At 35.4% G+C, this 15,216-nt stretch overlaps 1 protein-coding gene across 3 annotated transcripts in view; it reads left to right on the forward strand.

Annotated features, from left to right (window-relative positions):
- The window catches only part of CAMK4 (calcium/calmodulin dependent protein kinase IV), a 224,577-nt gene that overhangs the window by 110,196 nt on the left and 99,165 nt on the right, over positions 1 to 15,216 (forward strand). Inside the window, exon 2 of one of the 3 annotated variants that reach the window (XM_021084618.2) lies at positions 2,485 to 2,563. The exons of the other annotated variants lie outside the window; for them this stretch is intronic. Within the exon in view, the coding sequence (XP_020940277.1) occupies positions 2,485 to 2,563 (79 nt within the window). The remainder of the gene's footprint in view (positions 1 to 2,484; positions 2,564 to 15,216) is intronic. 3 annotated transcript variants of the gene reach the window in all.

A 15,216-nucleotide genomic window follows, 5' to 3' on the forward strand; every position in this document is an offset into this window, starting at 1 on the left:
TTTATGGTTTCCTTTGCTGTGCAAAAACTTTTAAGCTTAATTAGGTCCCATTTGTTTATTTTTGTTTCTATTTTCATGTATATATTTTGAAGCCTGTTGTTAGGTACATATACATGTACATTTGTTATGTCATTTTGGGAAATTGACCCTTAATAATTAAGTAGTGACCGTCTTTATCCTTGTTCTGAAGTCTGGCTGACATGATGTTAATACAGCTGTTCTTGCTTTCTTTGATTCGTGTTTGCATAATATTGCCCTTCTAGCATTTTATTTTTATCCTATTTACACCTTTATATTTAAAATGCATTTATTGGGAGTTCCCGTCGTGGTGCAGTGGTTAACGAATCCGACTAGGAACCATGAGGTTGCGGGTTCAGTCCCTGCCCTTGCTCAGTGGAGTTGTGGTGTGGCTCTGGAGTAGGCCGGTGGCTACAGCTCCGATTAGACCCCGAGCCTGGGAACCTCCATATGCCGCGGGAACAGCCCAAGAAATAGCTAAAAAGACCAAAAATAAAAATAAAATGCATTTATTGTACATGTTATATAGTGTGGTCTTCATTTTGCAATATAATCTTATCTTTATTTAAAATTGATATATTTATAAAATTTACATTTAATGCAATTTTTAGTATGATTGGATTAAAATCCACATTGTTGTTTTATTTTTTAACCTCTTACATTGTTTTTCCCCCAGCATTTCATTTTCGATTGTTCTATTTTAGCTTCATTATTGAAATTTTCATTTAAAAATTATTCATTGCCCTAGGTAATGCAATATACATCTTTAATTAATCAGTTTACTTTTAAATAATATCACACTAATTAACATGTAATATAAGGATTTAACAGTGTTTTCTCAATTTCTTTCCCCATTCTTTGTGCTATTGCTGTCATACATTTTACATTCTTATAAGTACAGTTGCTTGCTAATTTTTTTGCTTGACATAGATATCTTTTAATTAAAGGTGAAGAAAGTAGAATTTTATATTTACCTCCATTTATTCCATTACAACTTTTTATTTCTTTGTGTACAATGTTATATCTTACCAAAGTTTAAAAAAAAAAGCGTTGAAATTTTTCTTACCTATTAGCATTTATACCACCAGTTCCTAACTCTTCTAGGCTCTGTTAAAAATTCGTTGTGTATGGAGTTCCCGTCGTGGCACAGTGGTTAACAAATGCGACTAGGAACCATGAGGTTGCAGGTTCGATCCCTGGCCTTGCCCAGTGGGTTGGGGATCTGGCATTGCTGTGAGCTGTGGTGTAGGTTGCAGACGTGGCTCTGATCCTGCATTGCTGTGGCTCTGGCGTAGGCTGGTGGCTACAGCTCCAATTGGACCCCTAGCCTGGGAACCTCCGTATGCCGTGGAAGCAGCCCAAGAAATGGCAAAAAAAAAAAAAAAAAGACCAAAAAAAAAAAAAATTGTTGTGCATGGGTAGCTAGGAATGTGTCTGATTTTTATAATTATTTTTTCTTACTTAGAATTTCAGTACCATTGGACTAAATATACCATAAGGGATCCTTTGGCCTAATCTTCAAAGTCTGACAGATTTACTTCAACTGATCTTATTTTAAGACTTATCTGAAGTTCTCTTTCTAAGGTTGTACTTAAGCCTGCTTGGTCTCTTTTTGTCTCTGTCTCATTCTCTTGCTTTTATGACTGGAGAGGGAGCATCAGGACCATACTGTCCTACTTTTAATGTTCTCTTTTTAGTAACCTCACACATATATCACATATATAAAGGTAGTTATTGTGTCTCTTCTTACCATTCTCCTTTACAGGTGAAAAACGTTCTGTACCTCTCCAGGGTTTTTATAGAGGGATAAAATCTACTTTCTTCTCTGTTTGTCTTTAACCATTTTATAGTATTTTCTCCTGAACATTTAACAGTCATTTTTGTTCAGGCACATTCCTTCATCAAGATGAAGGAATCAGTATCTCTATGGGGCTAATATTGGCTCTGGGAGGATGTCAGGGCACCAACTGAGGTGGTATAAATTCTCAAGTGTCCCCAGCACCTTTGCCAAGTAATGAAGACTCTCTTGACTCATACGGTCTAGTACTGAACTTAAACCTTCTCCCTGAAACCATACGATCTTGTTTTTTTTTTTTTACTCCAGTCACATATCTTTAGAAAAGCTCACATATCTTTAGAAATTGAGTAGAGGTCCTCCAAAAGTTGCGTTTACCTGAGGAACTGGTTTATTCCAGATATGACCAAATACAGCAGGCTTAGGCATGTTACTTATTTAGGGATGGGCCAGGAGGAAAAGAGTAGACTGGAAAACCTAGAACTTTTCTGAGCACACTCTCTTCAGTTTTCAGAGAAAAAATCCTCTCAAGACTTGGGCCAGTCTTATAGTAGAACTTATAAACACTTGTCAGTTATGAGGGTAACTGCAAGAGATACTTATTTTCAAGCTTTCCTCTTGATTTCTTGTCCAAAGCATAACATTTTCTTTTTGTTTTTTTCCCCCTCAAGGGGTGCTACATCCATTGTGTACAGATGCAAACAGAAGGGGACCCAGAAGCCTTATGCTCTCAAAGTGTTAAAGAAAACAGTAAGTTTATTTCATTGTATAATAGCATCTCTAAGGGATTTGTGACCTGGAGAAGCCAGGAGCCCTGATTCAAAGGACAAAAGGGCCAGGCAGCTGCTATGTGCAGCTAACTCATTTGAATTGTGATTATGAGAGTGGAGCCCAGTGGGTTATTTTCTGATGGAAATTGTGAGATTCTTTGAAAACAACTGGATCTCAAATTAGATATGGTTGTGGGGAAGAGAAGTATGGAATGGAAAAACATTTAGAGCTGGCAGGTAGACTTTGGTTTGTATACAAATCATGTTTTCAGACATTTATGTACATATATATAATGTCTAATCACAGTTTAATGTACTAGAAAAGCTTGCTATTTAAAAATACCTAAATGAAACACAAATAGATGCATTTGTTAAGGAAGTCATCAGCTTCTAAGTTGATTTTCACATGGTGGGTTTGTGTCAGTAACGTACAACCGGACAAATGCTAATGTATCTGGGACTGAGTCTGCTCATCTAAGAAGATTGTATTTGAATGAGAAGAAAGGATTTTATTTTCGGATTGCTTCTTTTTTGCCCTATACTTGTAGGTGAGCTGAGGAGGCAAAAGTTACTTAGGCTCATCACCAATAAGTAAGAAATCCTAAGGTGAGAGTTCAAAATACAATGTATAGTGGCATTTTAATACTCCCTGACCCCTAAAAAGTATTTGTTATTGTAATTCTCTACTTAAACTTTCTGTTTTTATATGGTTCCTCCTTAGAAAGCCACAAAATGATAACATATTCTTTTAGAGCAAATTCTTCCTTTCTTAAATTTTATGTGAATAAATATATGAAATACATATATTTCATATATATTTATATGTGATTTTTATATATGTATATTTCATATATATAAATATAAATGTATATAAATATGTATATACTTCTGAAATATATACACCTAAGTTTGTGAAAAACCTAGCTGTAACATATTCTGAGGAGAGAAGTATCATTACTTTTGAAGTCAAATAATACCTCTTTGAGTCAAAGGGATTTTTTTCTAAAGGCAGCTTAATACCACCAGCTGTTTATATATTGTCTGGCACAGGGAAATTTTAGACTCTCATGTAAGAAGAAGAGAATAATGGCACAAGATTTTAAGTCAAGTAGAAATAGATTGACATTTTGAAACACTGTTAGAATTTAAGGGCATTCAGCTAACTAGAACAGTTTAATTGAAGAGGGTAATAATATAAATGGCAGTTGCTCTTAATAAACTCTTCATTCTGGATTTCCTTTTCAGTGTAGGCAATGATTTAAGCTACTCCAGGATGTAGAAGAATCTTTTGTTAAGTGTCTACTTTTTATGCAGCTATATTGGCATACTTTAGCAGTAGTCACTCAAGAGATGTTTTTGGACTTGGTTGTTTCCTTTCTTGCTGGTTAAAAAAATAGTCAGTAAAACTTGTGTGTGGTTATTTTATTTTCATAGCTGAGGAACTTTGAAAGGCACTAGCTATATAAACATGTAGAAAAATAAGTATTCAGAAATGACTTGTGAATGCTCAGAATCCCCAAGAACAAAGGGCTGGTTTAGAAAGTAATGGTTTATGTCAAAAATCTTTGGATGAAATGGAATAAGAAATAAGTGAAGACATCTGGTAGGTTCATGGCTCTTATTCATTGGAATAGTAAAGCTCTGATTTGCCCTGCATGTCCTCTCCACCTCTGTGGTGAAAACATCTTCCTCAGAAGACAGGCAGGAAGAAAACATGGATAGGAACCAAGTGTCAGATGGAGCTGCAGAACAATGCTGTAAGGCAGATGTTGTCAAACACAGTTAATGTTGTACCAAATAGAATGAGAGAAAAGCCCCAGAGAAACCTCAGTTTTGAGCATGAATTAGATGGAATTCCCAGCATTGTCTCCTAGAATCAGCCATGCCCAGAGATGTGTAAACGAGAGGAAATACAGGCAAAACCACAAAGAGCGATTGCCTCCAGCATTTAATTCCATGTAGGTCATGAAGACAGAACTTCCTCATCCAAATGAAGTGAATGAAGCCAAAGAATCTATTTATGGAGAAAAAGTGAGGCAGGGAAAATGAAGTATTTTTCTAGCCAATTCAGAAAAAGATCTTTTCTTGAGGGAGAAAAAGAGCTTTAGAATACTTGAATGATTTATATAATCTATTTATTAGATTGACCTACATAAAATTGCATCTATTATGCCATTTTCGAACTATAAAAGTGACAATTTTGTGTGTCTCAGATAACCTTGAGACCACTAAACCACCTCCCTGGATAGGTCCTTGGATCCTCATTTTATGACAAGACCTGAACCTCAAAGATCTGAAGAATTATCTGTATTCTGTCTGTATCTACCTATGATCTGCCAGCTATCTCTGAGAATTTCCTAGGGCTGGTGTAATAACCTGGATGGCTTAAAACAGTTAACATTTATTTTATTACAGTTTTAAAGGCTAGAAACCTGAAATTAAGGGGACAGCAGGGTTGATTCCTTCTTGAGGGCACTGAGGGTGAATTTGTTGCCACTCTACTAGCTTCTGGTGACCATCAGCAATGCTTGATTCCTTGACTTGGTTGACAGTGTTCCCTTGACTTGTCATTGCATCACTCTGATCTGTCTTCTTTATCACATGGCAGTCTTCTTCCTGCATGTCTTCATATCATCTTCCCTCGTTGCATGTCTGTGTTCAAATTTTCCTTTTTTTATAAGGATACCCTGTTGGATTAGAGGCCCACCCTACTCCATTGTGACCGCACCTTAAATCAACTGCTTATGTTTACAAAAACCAGTCATTCTCAGTAAAGTCACATCTTTAAGTACTAGGGCTTAGGACTTCAACATAGCTTTTGAGAGGAACACAGTTCCACCCATAATATGATCTGTAGGAGAAGAACTCTAAGGTGAATTTCAAAATGTTCCATTCAATAATCTATCTGAAGTTGAGTAAAAGTTTTATCACATTTAAGAAAGTAATAAGCATAAGAAAACCCATCTATTTTATGAGAGATTAGATTCACATAAAAACATTTTTATTCATTTATATATATTTTTTTTTTTTTGGCTTTTTTTTTTTTACTTTTTCTAGGACCGCTCCCACTGCATATGGAGGTTCCCAGGCTAGGGGTCAAATCAGAGCTGTAGCTGCCGGCCTACACCACAGCTTATGGCAATGCCAGTAACCCACTGAGCAAGGCCAGGGATTGAACCCGAAACCTCATGGTTTCTAGTCGGATTTGTTAACCACCACGCCGTGACGGGAACTCCTAAAAACGTTTTCAAGTCCAAGAATGTTTCCTATCTCTTCAACAAGTTAATCCTCTTTCCCAGGATCTGTTTAAATGCCTTTTCAAAACAGTTTACCCCAATTCTATTTTGTGACAGTATAATTATTCCTTTCTTATAGGTTAATATTTTAGGAAGGATTTAGTTTATATTAGCAAGGAGGGATGTTTTCCCCCCATTAAACACCCTGATTATCACTGGCAATACATTAAGCACTCATATGTCTTAGTGATAGGCAACGACTCTAATTTATCCATAGGAAGACAGACTGAAGCATCCACTGCCATGGAGAAATCTATGTTCCATTAGCTGTCAGGTAAAAGGACAGAGTTAATGTTGACAATAAACGTAAATTGTCAGGTTCAGAGAGTTGAGTATTTTGGCTAATAAAATATCCTTGTGGGAAATTAACATGTAATTATGACAAAATATTTAAAATTAGCATATATTTTATATATGGATATAATAGCATGTTCTTTGTATATAGATAACTAAAATTTCTAGAATTAGAATACATTAAAATACATCTCAACTAACATCAAGGTTTCTGCAACTTTCAAATAGTTCACAACAAAAAAAGTGTGAGTGTGTATAGGGAGAGAGAGAAAGAGAAAGAAAATACAGGAAAAATCAAGTTATTAAATTTAGGATGGCATAATAGTGTCCATGCTGGTATTTCAAAAAATTTCAATATGTAAGAAAATTCTCATCACAAAAAATGTTTGAATTAAAACATACTTCAGCATTGAGATCCTGTTCAACATAATATTTCTCTGGCCATTCAGAAAGCATTTCAAGATCTTACATTTTCTAAATGTCCTAATGAACACTAATAACTCTCTACTGCAGATGTATTGAAGTGCCAGAAAACAGAAAATGATAGTTAAACCAGTGTTTTACTGTATTGAAAATCCTGGGCTTTTCCAGAAACAACATCCATTTGTCTCATTGCATCACTAATGAGGATAATGCTCTGAGGGTAGTGAGAGTAAGCAGATGAAAATGAATTGAGGGGTTCTCTCGGTTGTTATTTAATTTTTTTCCACTTAGTGTTAGTGATTCTTGGACTGAAGAAGTTATCAAATCACGAGGAGTGGCATATCTACTCTCCTCGTAGGGAAAGGTGACCTCCTAGTAACTTTTTATTATGAAACAGTTACAGATTCACAGACAGTGCCATTTTTGTTGTTCACAAATACCTCATTACCTTGCATATAAGAACTTATTGGCTTGCGGATATTAGAGGAACTTTTGCTCTGAACTTTGTAAAACAATCCAAGGTGAGGAAACAAGACTCGCTCTTTTTTCCTTCACACGTGACCCTTTCATCCTCTCCTTTTATTGTGATATTTAGAAGAAATTGAGTAGAATAGAAAGATTTAATAAATTATGTCCTCAGATTAACAATTTTGGGGCATTACAGGATTCTGATAGACATGGCTAGTGGGACAATCAGTGACTTATAAGACAGGACCTTTTTACTGATGTGACATGGCTTTTGAATATGCTGAACTTAAAACTGAACAGAAGGAAAAAAACATAAATTCAAGTAAATGTCAAAATTTAAACAGATTAAGCAGATGGAACCTTCAGTCTGGACTGACATTTACTGAGTTAAATGGAATCACCACTTTTGAAGAATTTTGGTGACAATGGAGTCACAATTTCAGGAATGAGCTATAGGCATAATTATCTCTTTTCCTAAAGAGTATATACCTTAGAGTGTATCTAAATAATCACACTTTAGCCCTATCATTATGACTCATTTTCAAGAACTGATTGAGATTCAAGAAAATTATGCTCACTCACTTATAGTGTCCCTGGAATTTTGAAGACAAATATTTAAATTCTAGAATTCTGATAACATTTCTGGCTATATGGTATATGGCTCAGCTCTTGAAAAAGATTGCATTCAGTTTACTACAAAATCCTTTCTTGAGATACGCAGTATTGAGTATAAAGATTGATCTCTGTGTGTAAATTCAGAATTTATGAGTCTGAGAGCCAATCTCAGTGTATAAATTTAGAATGTATAGATCTTTTGACTTTCCTTAAGAATGGCTGTGCAGTAATGGGGTAAGATCATGGCTATGGGGACAGCTTAAGTTCAGGATTAATTCTGCTGCTTACTACTTGTGTGACTTTACAACAGTTATGTAAATCTCTCAATCAGTTTATTCATCTGTGAAATGGGTTTAAAACATCTACCTTATGGTGTATAAGTGACAATTAAAATGAGATAATTTATGTAAAATATTTCTCAGCACCTAGAAAGCCTGTAATAAATGGTGAACATTGTTCTTATTATTAGTTGTAATGGGTCCACACAGATATTTTATAATAGTACCAGCTCATTCTTTGCAATTCTGTTGTTGTCATTAGCTTGATTTAAAACCAAGCCGTGAAGTGTACAGAGATGAATTAAGCAGATATGCTGCCTTTGAGGTTTTTTTTCTTAATTTCATTTGTTTCTTTTTTAAAATTGAAGTGTAGTTAACTTACAATGCTGTGTTAGTTTCAAGTGTACAGCAAAATGATTTGGTTATACATACATATATATATATATATATATGTATGTATGTATTCTTTTTCAGATTCTTTTCCATTATAGGTTATTATAAGATATTGAATGTAGTTTTCTGTGCTATACAGTAGGTGCTTGTTGTTTACTTATTTTATATATAGTAGTGTGTATATGTTAATCCTAAATTCCTAAATTATCTCCCATCCCTGTCCCCACTATTCCCTTTGGTAACCATAAGTCTGTTTGCTATGTCTGTGGCCACTTTCTGTTTTATAAATAAATTCACTTGTATCATGTTTTTTAGATTCCACAATTATGTGATATCATATGGTATTTGTCTTTCTCTGTCTGACTCCACTTAATGTGATAACCTCTAGGTCCAACTGCATTGCTGCAAATGACATTACTTCATTCTTATACAATGGAATATTTTATAAATTATATAATTATACAATATTGTATATAATTATATAATATATATACGTATACACATGTACACATACATGTGTATATCCCCCCAAGATTTAATTATTTTTTCCTTTATTTTAAAATTTACATACAGTAAACTTTAATTTTGGGCATACATTTCTATGAGTTTTGACACATGCAGAGAATTGTGTAACCACCAGTGCAGTAGAGTTATAGAAGTTTTCCATCATCCTAAATGAATACCCCTTCCATGTCATACTTCAACCCTGGAAACCACAGATCTGTTTTCCACCCCTCTGGGTTTGCATTTTCCAGGATGTCATATAAATGGAATGATATAGTACATAGCATTTTGAGTCCAGTTTCTCTCTCTTAACATAATACATTTGAAATTTATCCTTATTATTGGATGTATCAATAATTTGTTAATTTTTATTACTGTGTAGTATTGACGTAACATATTTTATTCATCCATTCACCATTGGGTCACTTAGATTATTTACATTTTTATGGTGATTTATAATAGAGCTCCTATAAACTTTGGCATATAGGTTCTTTTTTTTCTTTTAATTATTTTATATTGTAGCATAGTTGATTTACAGTGTTGTGTTAGTTTCAGGTGTACAGAAAAATGATTCAGTTATACATATATACATTCGTTTTCAGATTCTTTAACCATGTAGGTTATTACAGAACGTTGATTGGAGTTCCTTGTCCTATACAGTAGGTCCTTGTTGATTACCTGTTTTATATATAGTATTGCATATATAATAATCCCAAACTCCTAAGTTATCCCTCCCCTCTACCTTTCCCATTTGGTAACCATAAGTTTGTTTTCAAAGACTGAGTCCATTTTTGTTTTGTAAATAAGTTTATTTGTATCATTTTTTTTAGATTCCACATATAAGTGGTATTATGTGATATTTGTCTTTCTCTGTTTGACTTAATTTACTTCATAGAATAATCTGTATGTCTGTCCATGTTGCTGCAAATGGCATTATTTCATTCTTTTTTGGCTGAGTAATATTCCATTGTATATATGTATCACATCTTCTGTATCGATTCCTCTGTCAATGGCATTTAGGTTGCTTCCATGTCTTGGCTATTGTAAATAGTGTTGCTTTGAAATATTGAGGTTCGTGTAGCTCTTTGAATTAGAGCTTTCTCCAGATATGTGCCCAGGAGTGAGATTGCTGGATCATGGGTAACTCTGTTTTTACTTGTTTAAGAAATTTCTGTACTTTTCTGTAGAATGGCTGCACAAATTTACGTTTCCACCAACAGTGTAGAAGGATTCCTTTTTCTCTGTATCCTCTACAGCATTTATTTGTAGACTTTTAATTTCTAGACTTTAATAGTAATGGCCATTCTAACTGGTGTAAGGGGATACCTCATAGTTTTGATTACAGTTCTCTAATAATTAGCAATACTGAGTAGTTTTTCATGTGCTTGTTGGCCATCTATATGTTTTCTTTGGGGAAATGTCTTTTTAGGTCTTCTGCCCATTTTTAAAATTTTTTTATGTTGAGTCATATGACCTATTTGTATATTTTGGAAATCAATCCCTTGCCATTAGTATCATTTGCAAGTATTTGCTCCCACTCTGTAGGCTGACTTTTTGTTTTATTTATGGTTTCCTGTGCTGTGCAAAAGCTTTTAAGTTTAATTATTTACCATTTATTTATTTTTGTTTTTATTTCCTTTACTCTAGGAGACAGATCCAAAAAAATATTGCTGCGAAGTATGGCAAAGAGTATTCTGCTTATGTTTTCCTCTGGAAGTTTTATAGTTTTATAGTATCCAGTCTTACATTTAGATCTTTAATCTGAGTTTATTTTTGTATATGGTATTGCAGAATATTCTAATTTCATTCTTTTTATTCCCTTTTTTTTGGCGGGGAGCATGCCCACAACATGCGCAAGTTCCTTGGCCAGGGATTGAACACGGGCCACAGCAATAACTCAAGCTACAGCAGGGACAGCGCTGAGTCCTTAGCCTGCTGAGTCACGAGGGAACTCCTAATTTCATTGTTTTACTTATAATAGTCCAGTTTTCCCAGCAGCACTTACTGAAGAGAATTTTTCTCCATTGTATATTCTTGCCTCCTTTGTCATAGATTAATTGACATCAATATGTGAGTTTATTTCAGGGCTTCCTATCTGTTCAATGATATGCATATATCTTTTTATGCCAGTACCATACTGTTTTGATGACTGTAGCTTTGTAGTAGCATCTGAAATCAGGGACTTCATCTTCGTATACTTTGTACACTTTAGTACCCGGCCCAGTGCCCAGCAGGTACTAATTGACACACGTCTATCTATCTATTCAGACATTCTCAATTCACAAGGAAGTAGTATTTCAAATATGCATTTGTAAATTGGCTTTTAGAAATCTGATTATATTTCCAGGCTAGCCTATAAAATCTTCTTTGCCCATTGTCTGTAATACTTTTGATTATAAAGAACAAAGTAAAAATAAAACCACTGCAAAAATAATGATGAAAGTATGGAAAAATAAAATTGAATAAGAAATTGTAAATAATCTGGATCAGCTGTATTTGAGAAATTTTATGTTTGATCTATGAAAAATGAAAAGCTGAAGGAGACTTAGAGGTTAGTGGAACCAGCCCTTTATTATGTCTAATTAAATTTCAAAGTTCATGAGTTTTTCCTTTTTACATAGTGAATTCTTATTGTTCTGTTCTTCTACTCTGACAGTTTTTAGCTCTGTGACTTTGGGCATGTAACTAAACCTGCCTATGCCTCAGTATGCTCACTGAAAAAAATTAGAATAATAGTAACTATCTTAGTGGATTATTGTGAATATTAAATTAAGTAACAGATATGCTGCTTAGAGGAGCATTTGGCATGTATTAAGTGCTTCTTAAATGTCGGATATTATTGTTGTTACTACTTATCTCTTTCTGATGCTCATATACTAAGTACTTCTTTAACTATCACATTCCTTCTTATTTTCTAGTTATTTATGTAATATCCCATTCATCTTAAAAGATTTTAATCTCTCTGCAGGCAGAGGATAGCTTCTATTACACAGAGCGTAAAGATGATATACCATTAGGACTTAGTAAATGTTTTTCAATAACGTTTTTGCTGTCATTTCAAAGCAAATCAAAGAATAGAGGAAGGACAGATGTAGCTTTCTTAGGGAGTTGTGAATGTGCGGTGAAATGGTTAATGTTATATATCAGCTTGACTAGGGTAAGCACCACCCAGATAACTGGTAAAACATCATTTCTTAATGTGTCTGTGAGGGTATTTCCCGAAGAGATTAGTTTTAGAATCAGTAGACTGAGTAATATTAGTGGGTACCGTCCAATCCTCTGGGAGCCTAGAACAAAATGGCAAAGGAATAATGAATTTACTCTCTCTTCTTGAGCTGGGACATCATCTTCTCCTTTCCTCAGACATCAGCACTCCTAATTTTAAGGCTTTCAGACTCAGCTCAGGACTTTATATTAACAGCTCGCTGATGCTCAGGCCTTTGGACTGGGAACTGAATTACACCAGTGGCTCCCCCAGTTCTCCAGATGGCAGATTGTCAGACTTCCCAGCTTCCATAACCATGTGAGCCAATTCCTATAATAAATTTCTTCTTATGTATATATCAAAAAAAAAACCCATAAGCAATGAGCAGCACCAGACATGTTGTATACTTCTGTATGAATAAATTAATTATATATCTGCTAAAAATAGATATATGTGTTACTATTATGAATAAAATTTAATATGATATTTTAAAAGATTTCTGATCATAGGACCTCATACTTAAACCAGTCTTGGATGCCTGTGATTTCTATATTTGGAACAATTTCATCCCTACTGCTCTATTCTTATTCTTGTCATTGGAGCAATGTGAGTTGATCCATAGTGTGAAAGCTGTTTCAGATCTAAATTTTGGCATATTTTAGTTATAATATAAAATTACCTGCAGATTTCAGGAAAGGCTTTTCTTGAATAATTTAATTAACATTCACCTAGTAAATGTTCCTAACTTTTATAAAATTTTATAAGTGCTAAAGTGTAAAAGAGACCTTTTATCCTCTGCAGTTAGTTGAAGAGCCACGCATTGTGACTTGCTAATAATTTTATGAGTTCTTAACTTGCATTCATTTTTCCTTATATTTTTATGAATTACCTCTATGAGTATATACATATGATGCTGCAGGAGACTTTGAAAGATTGCTCTGCATTAAAATGCAGAATGTACTCAGGCTGCCTTCAAATTCTTGGTAGTTAAATCTCCAGAACATCTCCATTAGAGGAGTTTTCAGGGTCCTCAGTTCTAAAATAGAGATAATTCCATTTAAACGGCTGTGTAAACTGAGGATTACCTGTTTTTTGTCTCCTTCGGTCTAACCTTTGGTAACATAGAAAACTGACCATGGACCATTCATTTTTCAGTTTCTGTGATGTATGTAATAGATGGCTAGGTTAATCTCAGTTAAAGATGTGCATCTATTAAGCATTGCCACAGCTACTTTTAACCACTCATGGTTATGCTCTAGAAGTGCAGTCAAGGTCGCCCTTGGTCAGTGACAGAGAAGAGAATAATAAATCACTGGCTCAAATAGACTTTTTCAGCCCAATTGAGGTCTCAGAACACATTAAGGAAAGTAGCTTCCAGATAACAAGCCGTGTCAAGTGAAGTGAAACTTCATTCATTCTGTCAGTTGGAACCTATTGATTTTCATAGGGACTATTAAGCTGGGTTTCCTGGAATAGGAACAGGGATATTTCTATTCAGTTTGTGACCAGTAAATGTCTACAAGTGAAGAGAGGTAGCAGGGTGGAATGTTAAAATTTTTGCCTGATTTGTATGCTTTACCGTTAAAGATCCACTTGGAAGTCTGAACATTCTCGCAGAGAATTAGTTGTTGCAGTTTGGTTTGTTTTCTTTCTTGATAGAAATGCTTTTGGAATCTTTCACAATTCCGCTCACTTATCTATTCCCTCATTATATTGATCTTTCACAGGTATTTTGTTGCCTTTAAAAAAATAAACACCCTAATTCAGAGGCAAGGTGAGGCAAGGCAGGTAAGGAGAGAGAAATTGAGAGATGGAGAGCTGGTGCCTATATGCTACTGACCAAAAAGAAATACTTTGCAGTTACACAGACCGCTTAAGTTATTAAAGGTAAACCTCTAGAACCCAGAACCCTCTTTTATAAGGAGTGTGTGGTTAGAACTCTAGTGACCTTGACCTTTACTATGAATCTATGGAAAAGAAAAAGGAGATAACTAACTAGCCCATACCAGAGGGAGAGCTTATGTTACTATACCCTAATACAAGAAAGAGACCAGAAACTCTCAGTGAGGTGGGTAGAAAAGGCCTTGTAACCAAAAGAGAGATACTGGACATTAGGAGAGTTGAGAGAAGCCCAAGGTCAGGAGGGCAGAGCTGGGGAGTGGTGCCTGATGGACCACAACCAGGAAAGCTGAGAGAGCCTGAAGGAACACAGCTGATCAGCCTCGAAGCAAACTTAGGATTCCTATCTTAGAAGGGAAAACCAGGAAAAACACTTTAATAAGTTTTGATTTTTGTATTTCTTTATGATACAAAGTTGAATGGTGGTCAAATCTTTATCCAGACAATTTAAGAAGAGGAGAAAGAAGGCTAAGAAAAGATCAAGTTGTGAAACTCCAAACCATTAATTTGCTAAGAGAAAGGAAATGAATGACTCTATGCAAAAGATATTGATTAGACGAGATCAAAATAATTTTCAGTATTGAATCTGCTCTTTTAAAAGTAAGCAGTCACTGGAGTTCCCGTCGTGGCGCAGTGGTTAACGAATCCGACTAGGAACCATGAGGTTGTGGGTTCGATCCCTGCCCTTGCTCAGTGGGTTAAGGATCCGGCGTTGCCGTGAGCTGTGGTGTAGGTTGCAGATGCGGCTCGGATCCCGAGTTGCTGTGGCTCTGGCGTAGGCCCCTAGCCTGGGAACCTCCATATGCCGCGGAAGCGGCCCAAGAAATAGCCAAAAAAAAAAAAAAAAAAAAAAAAAAGTAAGCAGTCACAAACTTCCTGCTGAGGCCCAGTAAGGTAACGAACGAACCTGACTAGGATCCACGAGGATGCGGATTTGGTCCCTGATCTTGCTCAAAGGGTGAGGGATCCAGCATTGCCGATGTGAGCTGTGATGTAGGTTGCAGACGTTGCTATGGCTGTGAGCAGGCCAGCAGCTGTAGCTCTTATTATACCCCTAGCCTGGGAACTTCCATATGCCTCGGGTGTGAGCCTAAAAAGACTAAATAAATAAATAAATAATAAAAGTAAATAAATAGGAGTTCCCATCGTGGTGCAGTGGTTAACGAATCCGACTAGGAACCATGAGGTTGCGGGTTCGGTCCCTGCCCTTGCTCAGTGTGTTGATGATCCAGCGTTGCCATGAGCCGTGGTGTAGGTT

The sequence above is a fragment of the Sus scrofa genome, chromosome 2 (assembly GCF_054392235.1).
Source record: "Sus scrofa isolate SSC_HxYL_T2T_F1_AM1 chromosome 2, Sscrofa_HxYL_maternal_Yorkshire_Landrace_v2.0, whole genome shotgun sequence".
Lineage (NCBI taxonomy): Eukaryota > Metazoa > Chordata > Mammalia > Artiodactyla > Suidae > Sus > Sus scrofa.